This window comes from Myotis nattereri (genome assembly GCF_964212035.1).
Source record: "Myotis nattereri genome assembly, chromosome: 9".
In the NCBI taxonomy this organism is placed as follows: domain Eukaryota; kingdom Metazoa; phylum Chordata; class Mammalia; order Chiroptera; family Vespertilionidae; genus Myotis; species Myotis nattereri.
In genome coordinates, this window is record NC_138084.1 from 32,435,042 (window position 1) to 32,454,996 (window position 19,955).

The following is a 19,955-nucleotide window of genomic DNA, read 5'->3' on the forward strand; positions in this document are numbered from 1 at the left end:
TAGAGAGATTCCCAAACCACAACAAATTCCCTGTCTTACTTAAAACAAGCTACTTTTCATTACAAACAAGATCAAATTCAGAAATCCAGCCTCAGAGCAAGTCAGTAGAAATAAGAACTCAAGATTCCTTCACTGTGGTCTTGCCCTACATCCATCCCTCAGACAGGACGAAAAGGAGTGTGTGCAAATGCCCATTTCCCAGGGCCGTGGTTTTCCAAGAATGACCCTGGTCCCCAGCAGCACCAGGGATGGTATAGGAAATACAAACCCCCAGAACTACTGAACCAAAAACTCTCCCGCTAGGGTCCAGCAAGCGGTTTTGTTTTGGTTTTGTTTTAATCCTCACCTGAGGATATTTTTCCATTAATTTCTAGAGCGAGTGGAAGGCAGGGGGAGAGACAGAGAGAGAGAGAGAGAGAGAGAGAGAGAGAGACGATTGGTTGCCTCCCGCACGTGCCCCAACCAGGGCAGGGGATTGAGCCTGCAACTGACATACATGCTCTTGACCAGAATCAAAATCAGGACCCTTCAGTCCACAAGCTGACGCTCTATCCACTGAGCCAAACCGGCTAGGGCCAGCGAGCTGTGTTTTAACCAGCCTTCCAGGTGATTTGGCCACCTGCTGAACTTTGAGGACCACCACTCTGGTGGGAGGAGCCAGAGCTTCTGCCTCCCTATCAACGAATCAAAGGCCATCCAGGTGCCAGGCCAGCACCGGCTGTGTGGCCAGTCACACTCCTTCCTGGCCAGCCTGCTTAGCCCCGCGCTCCTGAGGACACTGGGGAGTCTGAGCAGCGGCCATGCACCCTGAGCTAAGACGGAGCCCTCTATCCAAAGTCTGAGGGGCAACACCTTTCCAAACACACCCGGACAACCGCAGCAGACACCTGCCAGGGAAATGCTACTTCTGTCACTGTCCTGGTGCCGAATTGAGGGGGTGACTCAGTGGACATTGCCTGGCCACTTGGATTCTAGGGGGCTTGCTCTGCTGGCCTGGAGATGGCTTTAGGTGTCCTGCAAGGAAGCCTGCCAAGGGCCTGGCTCTAGAAGCCACTTTGGCCTCTCCACAAAACAATAATAAAAATAACTATGGCTACACTAACAGGCATTGCCTTTTTCCTGTATACCAGCTCTGTCATACTAAGCATGTTCTGTCTCTTCCTTGACCCTCACGGCCCTACGCCCACTCCTGTCCCTGAATTCACCTGGCCTCCAGCTTTAGAAAAGGACCCTCTACCTCGCCCCCTCCACCATCCTATCTAAGCCAGTGCCTGGCCTCCTCTCAGCAGCAGGTGCCCTTCCTCCCGTCCCAGGTGAACCTCCGCATCCGTGTTCTTGTGCACCTGAGAAACTCCTGGGGCTACGCTCAGACGGAATTGGGTTTGACTCTCATCTCCCACTCATTGGCTGTGGGATGTTAGCGAGCTACATAACCTCTCTCAGCCCCCCACCTTTCCTGACCTCTACAGCAGGGGTAGTGATAACTACAGGATTACATTGCGGTAAGGTACCATACATGAGGTAAAGCATGGGAAGTACCTCCTTCTGACAGCTCCTCAATGAAGACAGCACCAGAGAAGGCCCAGCATGTCCTGGGACTAGCACAGCACAGGGGATAAGCTGAGGCTTCTCTCTTACCTCTGTGACCCTAAGCATCTTTCCTTCTCTGGGTCGCAGGATCTATAGCACCTGAGATGGAGTCCAAGAGTCCTCTCGGATGTATCCCACAAAGCCTCTGAGCCCGTAAAGTGAGAATAGAGCTCCTCTTCAGACATAATGCGTATTCTGCACCATTTCGTACCCCAGGCAGGGCCCAGCAGGAAAGGAAGTCCGCTCGGATAGGATTTGGAAGACAATTTAATGAAGGGCTATTGATGGGTGGTGTTAAGAGAATGAAAACTGGTTGGAGCTACCCAACAACAGATAACTTGGAAAGCTGTTGCCACCTCTAAGTCTAGAGGGGCATGGGGGGGGGCGGGGGGGGGCTTGCTGGTGTTCTGATGGAACCATTGAAGGGTTAATCTCCAAACCACGGCATCAGAGCCTGGAAGAAATTCTCTGCCCCTCCCTCTGATCTCCAGCCCAGGCCTCCATGGGCAGAACCAGACCAGAGAGCCCAGGTGATGTGATCGGGGGCACAGAGCAAAGCAGAGAAGTATGGAAGAGCTATGGGGAGGGTGGCCAGAACAGATGGGAAATAACCAGAACCCGGAGAAAAGCCGAGACTGCACACTCAATCCCCACAGCCCCCCTCTCATCTAAATCTCTCTAGAGATGCACTGAAGCCTCCAGAAAGCCACTGAATTGCCATGATCATTTCCCAGATTTGCAGCCTTTGGCTAAGGGCCTGCCGAAGACAAGAGCTTTAGCTACGCTATCAAGCACACACAGAGCTGCCATGGGAGCTTCCAGAAAAGTTTCACCAGGAGATGAAAATTCTGACAATCTGAATAATTGAAAAGCCTTAATGCCAATGCCCAGATACATTATTGAGGATGGATGGATAATTACCCAGAAAGGATTCTTCTAATACAAACCATGCCCAGCCTTGGACATTGTAGGAAAGGGGAAAAAAATTGATCTACTTTAAGTTCTCTGCAATTAATACCCACCTATGGTTTTAAAAGTCTGGCCTCAGACACATGTACTCTTCACAGAGGGAAATTGTCCAGAACCTATCCATGCCCAAGACACATTAAGAAAACTGGGGGTAGAATGGATTTCAATCCAGACGACTAAGACCCTGCAAGGAGTAAGAGCATTCCCAACTAAAGAAGGTGCTTCTTCAGAGCATAGTGACGTCATTGTTGCTGGAAGGAAATAATGAAGACCAGCCTGTGCCTGGCACTGTGCATGTTACCTGGGATACAGTCATGATCAAGGTCGTCCTCACCTTGGGATACTCACAGTCTCATAGTAGAGAACATTCTGTTAGACCATTACCATAGTCGGAGATGATAAAAGAGGTGTGTTCAAATATCTCACTATAATGGTGGATTTATACTTCATATTTTTTGAGGCTATCTTATCAGGTGCATATATATTTAGAATTCTTACATTCTACCAGCAAATTTTTATTGATATAAGATAGCCTTCAATATCTCTCTGGTCCTCTGCCTTAAAGTCAATTTTGTTCAAAATTAATTTAGCATTACCATTATTTTGGTTACCGTGTTTATGGTAAATTGTTCCTTCGTTTACTTTTTCCCTTTGTATAGCCTTATGTTTTAGATGCCTCTTGTAAAGAGCCTGTAATTGGGCTGCTGTGTGGGATTTTTTTAATCCAGTCCATGTAAGTGGAGGTAAAGGCACTATGTGCTATGCAAATGGTAGTCTGTGAGAAGAGGTTTCCAAGGAAGAAAACAAAGTAGAGGCTCCAAGGCAGGAGTGTGCCCGGTGTCTTTAAGCAGGAGCAAGGAGACTGGAGAGGTGGAGGAGGGGATGAGGGAAGAAATCGCTAGAGAATAGCCCATGAGCACTGGAAAAGGGATGGGATTCTGGGCACAAATGGAAGAAATGGCTTCAGCTAGGACCATGGAAGGCCCATCTACTGCTACTAGTGGATAGAGCGTCAGATGCCAGCAGTGTACCTGGAAACAATTTGCATGTATATAAGGAATTGATTAAATAAACTGACACCCTTATTCAATGGAATGTGAAATGGGCATAAATTATGCAATAGAAGAACATGGAATGACATAAAAAGATGTGTACTGAGAAAAGACAGCTTCAAAATAGTTTTATGTTTTTTTAAATATGTGCATAACATATAAAGGAAAGATCATACACCAAAATATTACTGTTGGCCCAGCCAAAGTGACTCCTGTCCTGTGCACCAAAAGGTTGCCTCTTCTCTCTCTCTCTCTCTCTCTCTCTCTCTCTCTCTCTCTCTCTTTCTTCCTTCCTCTCTCTAAGCATGTATTTACGTGAGTATTTAAAAAATAATACTAATAAATTAAACCTTAATATTTTATATATATATATATATATATATATATATATATATATATATATAATTTTACTGGTGGATTTCTCTGGGTGATAAAATAACTAAGAAACACACTGCTCTCCTTGCTGGGGGTGTTTCCTGTATTTTTTATATCAAGTATTTTTATAATTAAAAAGTTACTTAATTTTTTTAAATTAAAAAAAGCTACCAACTCTTTAACACTGAATTCTCGACTAACTCCTCCATAAAACTCCCTGATTTGTGTTCACCCACCCCCAGCTCTCACCAGGAGAGCCTCTGAGCTCAGGCAGCATTTTGAAATAATAAATCTTAGTGAGGAAAGACAGGCTCAGGAAGAAGAGCAGTTCTGTGTCAAAATGTGAGACCCCAGTTCATGCCCTTAGAGCGTCCCCACTCCCACCATTTCTCCGTCTCTGCCCCAGCCTTTGTCCTTTGAGGAAAATCAAGAAAAGTCTGCCTGCCCTTTTCTCAGTCCCCAGGTGTCTCAGCCAAGGCCCATTGGACAAATGGAACTTCCCAGCCTACCTCCACACTAAGGACTACCATCTGCCCCCAGAATCCTAAGTGCCTTTGGTGGCACCTTGGTTCACTTCTCTGAAGGAAGCGTGATTATCCCAAATTTACAAGCCAGCAACCAAGGCTCAGAGAGAGGGAAGAGTGAGAAGTGAATCTGGGACCAACTGGGAGGAGAGGATCCTGGCAGAGCAAGCTTAAGTGCCTGCTTAGTGCGCCCTCTAGTGGATAAGGGTCTCCATCGCACCCAGCGGGAGGGACAGGGTGAGAGGGTATTTTAAAATCCTGCGGGCCCCTACTTTTATTTTTGACATCTTCATTTCGCATCAGAGAAAAATGCGCCCGTATTTCACGTTAAACAATTTATATACAACTAAATAAGAGTTGGATTGGAGTAGATCAATGGACATGCAGATGTTTTGTATCTGTTTTACCATCTTTGTATTTTGAAGTCAATAACATAATTTGGAAACTCAACTACTTCATGGGCCCTTGAAAAGTTTTTAGACCCTTGGCTCATTGTTCTGGGAGATAAGAGATAAGAATTCATCTGTAAATCCAACAGGTCTATGTTGTTATTGTAATAGGATTTTACAAAACTGATTTAATCTATTATAGTTATAAAATTATCCAGGATTCCCATTTCTACTCAAGTGAGTTCTAATAAGTTTTGTATTTGCTAGGAATTTTTCCATTTAATCTACATTATAAAAGTTATTGGTGTAAAGATTGTTGTTGTGTTTTTTTATTATCATTTCATCTCTGCTGTACATACAGATGTGTTCTATTTTTTTATTCTTATGATTTGTGTCTGCACTTTATTTCTTTCTGATCAATCTCAACTAGAGGTTTTCAATTTTGTTAGCTTTTTCAAATAACAGACCTTTGGCTTTATTGCTGCTCCTTGTTATATCTTCATCTTATAGTTAATTTCTAATTTTAATCTCTATTATCTCCTTTTCACATTCTTTGGGTTTTCTCCATTGTTTTTCTAACTTCTCAAATTAAACACCGCAATTTAAGTATTCAATTTAAAACTTAGCTCATTACATTTTATCCATTTTCTTTCTTTAACATTTATAGGGCTATATAATTTTCTAAAGTTACCACTTTTTCTCACCTCCAAGTTCTGATGTGAGGTATTTTCATTGTAAATATTTTTAAATTTCCATTATGATTTCTCTTTGAATCCTGACTTATTCTCTTTGAATCCTAATTATTATATATAATTTCAAGTATTAAAATTACCTTCTACCTTAACTGTATTTTGGTCAATAAATGTGCTGACCAAGATGAAGAAAGACGATTACAACCTGTCCCTCACAATGATTTCAACTAAAACCTCCAGACAAAACACAAAAAGAATCTGCTTGAGGACTTTTTCAAGTAAGCAAAAGTGCCCCGCCAGTGTGGCTCAGTTGTTGAGCATTGACCCATGAACCAGGAAGTCATGGTTAAATTCCAGGTCAGGGCACATGCCTGGGTTGTGGGTGCAATCCCCGGTAGGGTGTGTGTGGAGGCAGCCAATCAATGATTCAATCATTTATGTGTCCATCTCTCCCTCTCCCTCCCTCTCTCTGAAATCAATAAAAACATTTTTTTTTTAAGTAAGCAATAGCAGGTGCACCAGGGAGGGCGGAGAAGTGGTAAAAAATGCCAGTAAGATTCCTGAGGTATTCTTTTCCCTCTTTTACCTTCTAAATTTAACCTAAGAGTGGTCTCAGTCATGGATCTGTGCAGTGGGCACAGACAACAAAAACCCTGAGAGAATCCCCCTCTTTCTGGCCAGAGGAAACCCTTCAACCCAGAGCCGCCATTGTTTATTCTTTCCTTTCCTCCTGGCTCTGTTCCAATGCCAGGTAAGGGTCAGTGATGCACTGTTGCAGTGATAGCAGTGGTGTGGGCAACTAAAACCTGCTTCTCTGACAAAAGGTACTGCAAAGGGGGCTCTTTGGGCACCAATGTTTTTGAGGAATTTTTTTCTCACTCTCTTGTCTTTTAATGCTTTGTCCAAGGGTAACTTAAATTCCACAAACCCAAACCCATGAACAGCATATTCAATGAGGTAATATTGAATAGTCTGAAAGTCAATGGAGAGATAGCATCTGTTAACAAAGAAATAAAAACTAGAAAAAAAGAACAAAACAGAAGTCTTTAAATATAATATCCAAAGCAAAAAATTTCACTGAGTGAGATCAATAAAAGAATGCTGATAACAAAAAAGAATCATTAAACTTAAAGATAAATTTTAAAAATTATATAATCTGAAAAACACAGAGAAACAAAACTTTAAAATTGAACAGAATAAAATTGTGGGACAATAGTAAAAGGCCTAACATTTATCCCTGGAGGCCCCAAAAGAAAGGAAAATATTGGCACATAAAAATGAATGGCTAAATACTTCTCAAAGTTCATGGAAAACATAGATTTATAGATTCAACCTCAGAGAATCTGAACCAGAAAAAAAGAAAATTATACCTAAACACATGTTAATCAAACAGTATAAAATAAAACTTAAAGAAAAAAATTTGAAAGCATCTAGAGAAAAACAATGCATTATATATAGAGGAACAAATGTTCAAATGAATGCAAATTTCTACTAAGAAACCATCGAGACCAGAAGAGAATAAAACAACATCTTTAAAATGCTAAAAGAAAAAAACTGCCAATCCATAATCTTATATCTAGTGAAAATATCCTTCATGGATGAAGGCAAAAGTAGTTTTGTCTGTGAAAATAGTGAAGTGAGAGTCTCCAAAAATTTCCTTCTCCATAAAAACAATGAAAGGAGTAACAAAAATTGTCAAATTTACTTTTTCAAAACTCTAGCAACTAGTCAAAGGTTTGCAGCAATTCAAGAAGCAACTATTCAACAGAAACAGCTGAATGCCAGAAATAACAGTGAGCTTTGTGGCCTTTTATTTATTAACTAGAGGCCCGGTGCACGAAATTCATGTGCGGGTACAGTCCCTAGGCCTGGCCTGTGATCAGGGCCATCTTCCCCCACTGCCGGCAGCCATTGCCACCTACCCCCAGTTCCCCATTCACCATCAAGGGATCAGAGCCTGCTGTCCAGGAGGAAGGACTGAGAGATTGTCAGTGTGCCCCATAGCGACTGGTTGAGCGGTTGTTCTGGTTGTTCTGCTATTCCATCGATTTGCATATTATGCTTTTATATATATACATTTTAGAGAAAGAGGGAGAGAAACATCAACTTGCTGTTCCACTTATTTATGTATTCATTGGTTGATTCTTATATGTGTCTGCCCTAGGATCAAACCTGCAATCTAAACAACGGAGCTAATTAACCAATTCTAAACAGGGCCTGTCGTATTTTCACTTGTTTTAGTATGGTGTCCTGCTCTCCAACTCCGTGGTAGCTTTGAATACGAATAGCCCAGCTTCATGGTAAAAACCATCAATCTAGCAAATGAGGGTGGACCTCTTTCAAAGCCTTATTCCAAGAGTTTTATCATTATTTGATCTCTCTGGTCATTCCTTTGAAGACCTCATCTGCAATGTTGTCTTTCTTTGATGTGACATGGAGCTTGCCCAGTGCATAAAGCCTTTTCTTCGGGAGCATTTGTTGAAAACAAGCACTTACTTAAATTCACAGATGCCTGAACTAGGGGATAATGCTTGGAGTAAATAATAGACTAACCAAAAACATTTAAAAGGAAATGTGGGGAATGTGATATCTAGAAGAACTTTGGAAAGCTCTAACATATTTCTGGGAATCTGGGGATCATGAAGCTCCGTGCATGCTCAGGAAGAACCTGAGAAAGCCCAGAGCTCTCACCTCTCACCCACCTTGAGGCTGTCGGAAAGCAGGAAGTCAAAACTATGGCAAAGTTGTCAACTACTTGTCTGAGTGTTGAAGGTATGTCCCAACATGCACACGGAGCCCCTTGGTAAAGATTAAAAGACATTGATTCGAGACAATAAGGAAATATTTCATATATCATTACCTAACCATTAAGCTAACCAGTCAGTGGCCACATGGCAAAGAATAAAGCCTTTAAAAAATTTACTTCAGCCCTAACCGGTTTGGCTCAGTGGATAGAGCGTCAGCCTGCAGACTCAAGAGTCCCAGATTCGATTCCAGTCAAGGGCATGAACCTCGGTTGCAGGCACATACCCAGTGGGGAGTGTGCAGGAGGCAGCTGATCGATGTTTCTCTCTCATCGATGTTTCTGACTCTCTCTATCCCTCTCCCTTCCACTCTGTAAAAAAAATCAATAAAATATATTTTAAAAAAAATTTACTTCAGAGAAGTCACTGAGCAAACAATCAACAACTACAACAAAAAAACAATTATAAATCCTAGGGTTGGTGGTAGGGAGGTAATATGATTTCCAAAGTTGCCATATTAGATTATTTTAAGTGTCCAGTTTTCAAAAATAATATTATGAGACATGCAGGGAAAGATCTATATGCACAAAAAGAGCAGACATTGAACTTTGTAGACAAAAAGTTCTAAATCAGCTATTTTATATTTATTCAAATAACTAAGGGAATTAATATCTCACAAAATAAAGCAAAGTATGAGAATGCTGTCTCACCACATATAGAATATCAACAAGATAGAAAGCCACTCTTTCCTATGCCCCTCACAGTCCTCCATTACTTCTCTGAGTTCATCTCCCACTTCTCTTTCCTCTCATTCACTAGAGATCTGACTCACAGAAAAGTGGAAGATAAAGGAACATGTTATAAACCTCACCACAGGGGTGGAATCATCAAAATTCAGAACGGGAGAAACTCTATTGAACAAATAACTTAGTTTCTCCAACAAATAAATTGCAGTTGTGGGTGGGGGGAGGGGGAGATGGAGGTGGAGAGGGAGCTAAATTAGAAGAACCTTAAAGAATATCAGCCAGCAGCAATGTGAAGATTTTGAGCTTAGGTTTTATACATACATGTACATATAAACATATTCTATATAATATATATACAATGCACATACATATATGTGATAATGGAAGAATTTGAGCCATAACTAGATGTGAGATATTAAACAACGAAGAAATTACTGTTAATTTATTTTGTTAAGTGGGATTGTGGTTATGTTTAAAGAGTACTTCCCATTTAGAGATATATGGGGAAATAGTTATGGGCATATTGATGTATGCCCCCATGGGTGGGGGGGATAGATGGTGTATATATGTAATAACATTGACCATAAATAGATCATCGAAGTCAAATAAGTGTCTTAGTCTATTTGAGCTCCAATAACAAAATACCACAGACTGGATAGCTTATAGTATATTTCTCACAGTTCTGGAGGCTGGGAAGTCCAATATCAAGGCACCAGCAGGTTCAGCGTCTGGTGGGGGGCCCAGTTCCTCATTCACAGCAGTCTTCTCACTGTAACCTCACACTGCAGTGGAAGGAGCAAGGGAATTCTCTCTGGCCCCATTTTTAAGGGCATTAATTGCATTGGTGAGGGTACTGCCCTTATAACCTACTTGCCTCACAAAGGCCCCACCTCCTAATAACATCATTTTGGTGTTAGGTTTCAAAATATACATTTTGGTGAAGGGTTGGGGGAAGTATATAATCATTCACCCTGTAGCACAAAGTAATGGGTAGAAGGGGTCCACTTTATTAGATAAGGTTGTTTAGGTTATTTGTGTGTGAGAGATTAGGTTGTTTATGTGTGTAAATTTTTCCATTTGTCTTCAAATCTGATGGTCTATCACGTGAGGCGGCTGTAGAGAGCACCTGGGAAGGCACATGGGCATTTCTTTAATTATTGTCAGCTGAATCCAGTGGTGTGAGCAAAGCCACATCCTGGAAACAGGCTTTGCCAAAAGGCAGGAGTGTTGTCAGCTTGACCTTCAGTCCAGGTGCCAGGGGGTGGGTTTTGTTATTTAAATCCAGCCAAGCACCAGGAATGAATACGACTCAGGCCCACCCAAGAATGCACATAATCTCCTTTGTCTTGACCTTTAGTAAAACTTCCTGTTTTTTGCTGTATAAAATAAATATGCTATATTGGCTCTGGGTCCCTGTCCCTGTCTCTCCATCAGAGAACAGTAGTCCCACCTGGCCCCAGCTTTTTTCTTCCATCTCTGTGTCTGTCTCTTTCTTCCATTTTCTCAATCCCCAGCTGCCCCTACTCAGGAACCGGACCACTCTCTGGCCGCGCTGGACGCAGAGAAGAGAGAAATATTCACAGGCAGCTAGGTCAGTGAATGGCTCACAGATCTGGAAAGCATCAGGAGCCATAGTTGGGAAGCATACAGCACAGTGGTTTCCATGGTAAGCTCCTGAAACCAACATCTGAGTCTGTGTGACCTTGGACTTCACTTCTCAGTGCTTGTTTCCTCTGATGAGAAATGGAAATAAAAATGGTATCTAGCCCATAAAGTTGTCATGGAGAGTAAATGAATTCATAGGTATAAAGCACTATCTCAGAACATTGTATGGTCTAGAGCAGTGATGGCGAACCTATGACACGCGTGCCAGAGGTGACACGCAAACTCATTTTTTTGGTTGGTTTTTCTTTGTTAAATGGCATTTAAATATATAAAATAATATAAAAAATTTAAGCTTTTGTTTTACTATGGTTGCAAATATCAAAAAATTCCTATATGTGACACGGCACCAGAGTTAAGTTAGGGTTTTTCAAATAATGACATGCCGAGCTCAAAAGGTTTGCCATCACTGGTCTAGAGTAAACACTCAAAAAATGTCAACTATTATTATTGTTACATTAAAAAATAAGTTGAAATAAACCACCAGGGTTTTGAAACACATGTATCCAAAATATGTTTTTAATCTTGATGAAGTTCACAAATGGCACAATATTGACATTTCCTTAAATAAATTATACAATCAGGCTCTTAGACAACAAAGCATAGCATCACCATTAAAACAAAGCATAGCATCACCCCAGAGACCACAAGAGACAGTGATTTCACATCCCCCTATGGTTTGGCAAAGGTGTATGAACAACAGAATAGCTCTCAAAGAACCAGTTTGCTACCGGATAAGCTGATAAGAGATGTAATCATTTTATTGCACGTAGAATCAAATATAAAAAGGATGCACAACAAATATGGAATTTGTTTATTTTGCATTTAATTTCATTCCTTTTGAGTGAAAAAGGGGCTTTTTTTTTTAATCTATTTGGATGCAAACATGTATATCTTCCCTGGGGTCTTCTCACCAAGTTGTTGTCAACAGAAATTAATAGAAGTGGTGAGTTCGGCTTCATTGTAACCTGAGATAAAAAAAAAAAAAGTTAAAAAGAAAGGAAAAAGGAGGAGAAAGAGGAGAAGAATGAGAACTAGAAGAAGAAGAAGATGAAGAAGAAGAAGAAGAAGAAGAAGAAGAAGAAGAAGAAGAAGAAGAAGAAGAAGAAAATAAACACAATTATTACTAAAAAGAACATTAATTTATAGAAGTGCATCTTTAACTAAACAGCATTTATAAATTATGGATATGAGATATAAACAGGCTTTTAAAGCAAATGATAGTAAAAAGCAATTCAACCATCACTATGAACATTAGTAGTAGTGTTATGATTATAGCCCTCTGGACTAAACCTGTGAACACTGAAGGGTTGAAGGCTTTCTGAACCTAGGTTCATTAATGAGGAGTGGCCTGGCTAAGGTTTGCTGAATTCAGCAAGCATTTTTTTTTATTCATTTCTCTTCTCAGAAAGACAAAATTGCACCTCTGCAGCCTGCCCTAGTGCTCTGACTTCAAGCTGAGTTGCAGAAGGAACCCACTACCTCAGGAGGAAGAATGCAATTGGAGAGAAGGATCTGAGGAACCTACCAGGTCCAGTGGGTTTCAAAATGTGGATGTTAAAAACTCCAAATACCTTCCCCTCCCATCCAACAGAACAAAGGCAGTCACCTTCTTGCTGGAGTCCTCTGGCAGCTCAGGCCTGAAGTTCCCTACGGCGACGGCCAAAGGAATTGGGGCCCACATCAGTGGGCACAAAGCCTTCCTTAAGCATTCCCCCATGTTTGCTCAGAAAGTCTTCCAGCCGATGGATCACACAGGTGGAAGTATTGCAGGACCTCTTCTGGTGAGTGACACTGATTTGCAGGATGGAGAAAGAAGAGAAAGCCTGCTAGTGAGAGTCTGGAGTCTGGAGTCTGGAGCCTACCCCATGGGACCTTTTCAAAGAGAATTGTAGCTCTTCAACATAACACTTAAGAATAAGTGTTTCTGGCCCTAGCTGGTTTGGCACAGTGGATAGAGCATCAGCCTACATACTGAAGGGGCCCAGGTTTGATTCACGTCAAGGGCACATGCCCGGGTTGCAGCTCGATCCCCAGTAGGGGGCATGCAGGAGGCAGCTCTCTCATCATTGATGTTTGTATCCCTCTCTCCCTCTCCCTTCCTCTCTGCAATCAGTAAAATATATGTTAAAAAAAAAAAAAAAAGAAGTGTTTCTGGAAGAACCAAGATGGCAGCATAGGTAAACTCTGGCACTTGCCACCTCCCACAACCACATCAAAATTACAACCAAAATAAAGAACAACCATCATTCAGAACTGACTGAACGGAAGTCCTACAACAAGAGAAGGAAAGAATAAAGTACATCAAGACTGATAGGAGAGGCAGAGGCATAGAACGAATTGGCCCAACACCCACATGTGGTGGGTGTTTATTTTTTAATCAGGAGGGATATCTTCACTGTGGAGGCCTCCCATGAAAAGCAAGGAGTTCCAGTCCTACACTAGAACCCCAACCAAGGTTTCCAGAGGTAAGAAGAGAAGTCCCCATAATTTGGGGCTGTAAAAACCAGTGGGGATTGTAGCTAGTGACACGGAGGCTGCTAGAGACCCAGGCAGTTCCTCTTAAAGGTCTGGCACATGAATTTACTTGTCCACACTCCCTCTGGGCTCCAATACTGGGTGGCAGCTTTGGGGGATCCAGGAACATACAGGAAGGAATTTGATTGTCTGGCATTGGAGCAAGAACTCAGGGGCGGTTTCCTCCCAGAAGGGGTGCTTTCAGGGATCATTGTTCCTATGCTGACACCTCCCATGTTGCAAGGCTGACTGGCAGCCATAACTTAATTTCTATGACCATAGCTCACACTGTTCACTCTGCCCTGGTGATTCCCTGAGACTCCGCCCCATCCAATTTGCAGCCCCACACAAGCTTTTGCACCTATTTTTCTATACAAATGGCCTGTTTTGGCTCAGGCTTCAGACTTTCCTAAAATCTCTCAAACTAGCCTCAGCTACCATCAGCATGCCCCAAACCTATCAATAAAAGGCTTAAGACCCAGCACTAGCACCAGCCTGCCTTGCTGCATAGCTGGGCCTTGCCTAGGCAGTTCCAAGCCCAATACAAATAGCAGCCACCTGCAGATTTCTCTGTAGTTCCTGCTGGGTGACCCCAGGCAGTGGCTGACTTTGCACCTCCCTTGAGGCCCCAGAGCCAGTGCACCCAGTGGACAACTTCAGACCATACCAGATTACAACTCTACGTATGCATAGGGGACACACTCAAGGGGCAGACCCAGTGAGCACCAAAGCCCCATTGAAGCAAGTCCTGTTCCATAGGGGTGACTCCTGCACAGCATCTCTTCCCCTGTAGTTGCAGCTGGTCCTCACAGCCAATTGGCCTGAAGGCCAACTCCTCCCAGTAATGAAAATAGCAATCAAGGCTCAACTCAACAAGACTGTGCACACAGCCCACACAGAGGTTTATCTAGACCAGGGATGGCGAACCTATGACCCGTGTGTCAGAGGTGACACGCGAACTCATTTTTTTGGTTGATTTTTCTTTGTTCAATGGCATTTAAATATATAAAATAAATATCAAAAATATAAATCTTTGTCTTACTATGGTTGCAAATATCAAAAAAATTCTATATGTGACACGGCACCAGAGTTAAGTTAGGGTTTTTCAAAATGCTGACAACCGAGCTCAAAAGGTTCGCCATCATTGATCTAGACAGTGGTTCTCACCTTCTGGCCCTTTAAATACAGTTCCTCATGTTGTGACCCAACCATAAAATTATTTTCATTGCTACTTCATAACTGTAATTTTTCGACTGTTATGAATCATAATGTAAATATCTGTTATGCAGGATGGTCTTAGGCGACCCCTGTGAAAGGGTCATTCGAACACCAAAGGGGCCACGACCTACAGGTTGAGAACCACTGATCTAGAAGGTCCAGCTCAGGTGTCTGGAGAGGCTGAGCCACTGGGCCCTACAGGACACCTACTACACAAGGCAACTCTACCAATCCCAGGAGACATAGCAGCTCTACCTTACACATAGAAGCAAACATAGGGAAGCAGCCAAAATTTGGAGACAAAGAAACATGTCACAAATGAAAGAAATGGAAGCAAGCAAACTACTGGATACAGAGTTCGAAACAATGGTTATAAGGTTACTCAAAGATCTTAAAGAGAGCTTCAAGGGACTTAATGAGACTTTCAAGGATCTTAGTAATAATTTCAAAGACAGGAAAAAGGATCAGTCAGAAATTAAGTATACACTGACTGAAATAAAGAATAATATATAGGGATTCAATAGTAAATTAGAGGATCCCAAGAATGAAACCAATGATTTGAGATATGAGGAAGCAAAAAACACCCAATCAGAAAAGAAAAAAGAATCCAAAAATATGAAGATAGTGTAAGGAGCCTCTGGGACAACTTCAAGCATACTAACATTTGCATTATGGCAGTGCCAGAAGGAGAAGGGAGAGAGCAAGATATTGAAAACCTATCTGAAGAAATATGACAGGAAATTTCCCCTTTAACCAGGAAGCATAGAGAGCCCCAAACAAGAGGAACCCAAATATGCCCGCACCAAGACACATCATAATTAAAATACCAAAGATTAAAGACAAAGAGAGAATCTTAAAATCAGCAAGAGAAAAGAAGTTAGTTGCCTACAAGGGAACACCCATATAACTGTGAGCTGATTTCTCAACAGAAACTTTGTAAGCCAGAAGAGAGTGGCAAAAACTAGTCAAAGTGATGAATAGCAAGGGCCTACAACAAAGATTACTCTACCCAGCAAAGCTATCATTTAGAATCGAAAGTCAGATAAAGAGTTTCACAGACAAGAAAAAGCTAAAGGAGCATACCAAACCAATATTACATAAAATATTAAAGGGTATTCTTTCAGAAGAGAAATAAGAATAAGAATGAGAATGAAAATGAGAAGAAGAAGGAGAAGGAAGGAAAGGAGGAGGAGGAGAAGGAGAAATAAAAATATGAACAATAAAATGTCAATAAATACATATCTATCAACAATTGAATCTAAAAATCAAAGTAAATGAACAAGAAATCTAATGAACAAAATACACTGATAAATAAAATAGAACCAGAAGCACAGAAATATGACAAATATCATAGGGAAGGGGGAGAGGGGCCAGGAAGAGATTAACCAAAGATCTCGTAGGCATATATGCATTAACTATGGATGCAAACAATAGGGTAGTGAAGGCTTGGGACAGGACAGGAACCTTGTGGAGGAGGGCATCTGTAATACTCTCAATAATAAAGATTTTTTAAAAGGACAACAACAACAAAACTAAAATGGCAATTTTTTTATGTATACCTTACAAAAATCAAAAAAAGTATGTGGGTGGGGGGAGTGGGCGGAGAATAATTGTTTCTTCCATATGCAATTACTAAAGTTGCTAGAGGAAATGGCCTGGCAGCCTTTGCTAGGAGCCCTTCAAGATAAAACCCAGTTCCTAACCATGGGACACACGCTGAAACCCTGCACTTAGTATTGTCCCTTACATATAATCTCTTTGGGACCAAGAAGAAGTTTTCGGCAAAGGCCTAGCTCACCTCAGGACATACAAGAAGCATACAGAAGCCATACCCCAGCCATGAGCACCAATGAAACCACTTTCCATGGGAAAATAAAAATTCGCTGAAGTTTTACCTGGAAGAGGCTCAGAGAACACGGCTTACAAGAATTCCTTATCTGCTTCAGCACACCTATTCTTTTTTTTTTTTTTTTTTTTTTTTTAGATTCCACATTGCAACTAATTTTTGTTGTTGTTTTGTTAATCCTCACCCAAGGATATTTTCCCATTGATTTTTTTTTTTTTTTTTTTTTTTTTTTTTTTTTTTTTTTAGAGAGAGAGAGAGGAAGAGAGGGGGAGAGAAAGAGAGAAACATCGATGTGAGAGAGACACACCAATTGGTTGCCTCCAACACGAGCCCCGACTGGGGTCTAGGATCAAGCCTGCAACCGAGGTACATGCCCTTGGCTGGAATCGAACCCAGGACCCTTTAGTCTGCAGGCAGACGTTCTAACCACTGAGCCAAATCAGCTAGGGCAGCACACCTTTTCTTGATGCTGGAGCTGGTTCCCAGGGAACACTCACCAAGCCCTGCATCCAGATGTCCTCAGGCTAAAGTTTCTTTTAACCATAGGCCCTGGGCACCTTCAAGTCTTCAACATGGACTAGAGTAATGACCATCACAGTGTACATCCTTTTAGAAAATGGGTTTATTCATCAAAATTGATGCTGAGGGATAAAGCAGAAACCAGAGGACTCTGCCGTGATATCCTCTAGGATCTCAAGAAGCTTCCCTTACTCTCTCTTATCTCTCACCTGGTCTAAGAGTCCCGCTCTCTTTCATTCCATCCTGAGGTCTCCAACATTTTCTGTCATGAGCAAAGCTACCAATACCAGTTTGAGAAGCAATCAGAGTGAAATCTGCATGCACTAAGTTCATCAATGGGAGCAAGAAAGGAAATCAAAAGGGATTTCACTTGGAATCCTTGGGCACCCCAAAACTGGAGTAGCGGTCTTTCTCCAAATCACTGGCTATATCCCTTTTCTTGCCAAGTGTTTCAGCCCCAAAGCCAATGCCAGAGAACATATGAAAGTTCTTCAGATACTTCAAGTATGCGCCCAGCACACAAATACTCAGATTACTGCACGGCTTAGTGATAGAGCTGTCCAGCCTGCAAGGAAGACAAGCCAGACAATACCATGCACCAGGTTGGCCCCCAGTGAGGGGCAGCCATGCAGGGAGGGGGGTATTTGAGCAGGAGCGGGAGGGGCAGGCAGAAGGACAGCTCACACATCTTCCAGTAAGGGAACTCAGACATTTGCTGAGTCAGCGCAGTGTGGGGAAGGGCTGCAGTGGGGAAGGGGTCATCTTTCTGCTCAGGCCTTCATGCTCTGCAGAGCGCTTCTCAGAGCAAGTGCAAGTGCAACTCATACCTCTGCCCAGGCAGTGCTCCAAGCTCAGGGTGCAACAGGGAGGTGGGGCTGGGGAAGGGTGCTCTCCCCAGCCTCATGACAAACATACACATCTTCACAGATCCTACACATGTAAAGGCCCCAGACCTAACTCAGACACTGCTCTATGTGACCCCAACCTCTGCAAGGCTTTTGGCTTCACCTTGCAAATGTGCAATGAAGGCTCCTTGCAGGTGTGAGATAACAACACACCGGTTACATTTCTAAAACATCCTGAGATCTGCTGGCTTCAAACTGACCAGTCTTAATTCATCCATTGCTGGGAAGTCTCCTCAGTAGAGCAAGACCAATTCCCAGAGAAAGTGATTCCACACCACCTCATTTCCTTTCCTAACAGCTTTCAGGAATGGATCTTTTCAATGTGTCTAACCACAATCCCTCCAGCTGCCCAGAACCTTGGTCTTCTGTGGAGCATGAGAATGCCCGGGCTCCAGAGCCGGGTGAACAAGGACAGCCTACTGGACTTCTGGCCAGATGTTTTTCCTCCTGGATATGCCGAGGTGAGTGGGGAGCCTTACCTGGAGTCCTCTGCCTCCGTCTCCTGCTCCTCAGGCTGGTCCAGCTCGTTAGTGTTCCTCTGTGCATAGGCCTTCACCAGTGATGCCAGGAGGTGTCCTTCCTTCTCACTGAGTGCAGCAAGTTCAGAGTCTGGGAGGCTCTCCAAGGCCCACCTGGGGAAGGGAAGCAAACCCAATACAGGCTCTGAGTCCCTGTCTGGCCTCTCTCCAGGATAAGCAGCCAGGCTTCCTGCTCACTGTGGCAAGCCCTGAAAACGTGTCCTTCTCTCCCCACTCCTAGCCCACAGGGCTTGGGGCCAGTGTCCACCTGAGGGTGTTGATTCACTGGGAGCCTCACTGTTGTGACTTCAGAGGCACGAAATTGTCCGATCCAGGGGCAGAGGCTAGTAGCTTCAGGCCCTCTCACCTGAGCGGTGTTGCCTGGAGGCCGCCTGCCTGGCACAGGACCAAGATGCTGAGAGCCAAGAAGGGGGAGGACTTCCCGAAGCCCATGATGCCTCTCTGTAAAAGGAGAAGAACATTACGGCTGCACCAAGACCAAGCCTGGCCTAGAGCCTGCAGACCTAGGTCCCAGTCCTGCCTCTGCCACAACTGCCTTGTGTCCTCATGCCTTGGTTCTGTTCGTTTGCCAGCCAGGCTGCTGTGAATCTGCTTGCTTCTATTCATTTGTTAGATGGACTGCTGTGAATATGCTTGGTAGAGCAGAAACAAGTGTCCTGGGAGAGGACTGGGAGAATTCTGGCTCTGTTCTGCGGGAAGCCAGAGAGAAGCCACAAAGGTGGCCATGCACACAAACCCACACCTTCTGCCCTTGGCAGAAACCAGGTGCGTACCCACCCTGCTGTAGACTGCATCTCTGTCTCCTCAGGGCTGAGAAATCTAGGAGCTCCCTTCCCCTTCGCTGAACTTCCAGCTAACTCTGGGAGAGGAAAATGGAAGGGCAAATTGGAAGAGAGCGCTGAGGCTTTGGGTTTGGGTTTGGGGGGAAATTTCTAACTTGCCAGTTACTGGTGTCTCAGGTTGTGCTGGAGGGCAGTTTGGCAGCAGATCCTGGGTGCCAGCACCCTGAGTTGAGCCCACTGTCTGGTTCACCAATTGCACTGCCTCAGGTCCCTGCCAAAGCCCCAGAAACACTGGCAGGCTGCAGGCACCTCAGAGGAAGGCTCAGGGCTCCCAGTCCCTGGAACCAAATGTGGTCCCTGAGGACAGAGATCCCAAAGACCAAATTCCTGCAGGATCCTGCATGCAGGATGGGCAGCAATGCAGGGCCCACAGACCCACCCTTCTGGGCTGGTGGAGCTTCCAGCATCCCCAGGGAATCCCTGGGGATGCTGGGGATTCCACTGGTGGTTACTGAGGATAATGCACTGCCCAGTCCCAACCACCCGCCCTCCCTGGACGGGGACAGGGAGCTAGGAGCACCTGGCTGTAGATGGGAGGAGATGGCCCTGAGAGGCAAAGGAAAGGCAGGCAGGCAGTTCTAGCAAACTGGATGAACTAATCCAGAAGCAGGAAATTAGGGTGGAGTGGGAAGTTCCTCACCTGGCGACTGGAGTTGCAGGAGAGAATGCCAGCAGCTGGTCCCCCTGGATGGATACAAAGCCTGCTGTGGGTGTCTTCCCAGCGGAGCTCTTGGCTCTTATTCCAGTGATAGTGGGAGGGGTTCCCCAGGAGCCTGCGCGGCCAATCCAAAGTGGCCAGGACCGACCCAGCTCCAATTGCGTCATT

At 43.6% G+C, this 19,955-nt stretch overlaps 2 protein-coding genes across 2 annotated transcripts in view; both read right to left on the bottom strand.

Moving 5' to 3' along the window:
* INSC (INSC spindle orientation adaptor protein) overlaps positions 1 to 19,955 on the bottom strand; it is a gene marked incomplete at both ends in the record, with an annotated part of 298,722 nt that overhangs the window by 129,933 nt on the left and 148,834 nt on the right. The gene's annotated exons all lie outside the window — the stretch shown is intronic.
* CALCB (calcitonin related polypeptide beta) lies at positions 11,249 to 19,835 on the bottom strand. The gene is made up of 5 exons (XM_081098075.1): positions 19,770 to 19,835; positions 18,634 to 18,728; positions 18,228 to 18,380; positions 12,353 to 12,537; positions 11,249 to 11,711 (listed from the first exon to the last, which is right to left on the bottom strand). The coding sequence occupies exons 2-4, from the start codon at positions 18,717 to 18,719 to the stop codon at positions 12,378 to 12,380; spliced, it is 399 nt and encodes a 132-aa protein (XP_080954201.1). The 5' UTR covers positions 18,720 to 18,728; positions 19,770 to 19,835; the 3' UTR covers positions 11,249 to 11,711; positions 12,353 to 12,377.

Excerpts from the sequence above, each read along its gene's own strand:
- CALCB (XM_081098075.1), bottom strand. The coding sequence starts at position 18,719 with ATGGGCTTCGGGAAGTCCTCCCCCTTCTTGGCTCTCAGCATCTTGGTC. Across the intron at positions 18,381-18,633 it reads CTCCAGGCAACACCGCTCAG|GTGGGCCTTGGAGAGCCTCC; the intron begins GTGAGAGGGCCT and ends TCCCTTCCCCAG. Across the intron at positions 12,538-18,227 it reads ACGGAGGCAGAGGACTCCAG|TGTCACTCACCAGAAGAGGT; the intron begins GTAAGGCTCCCC and ends CCTGCAAATCAG.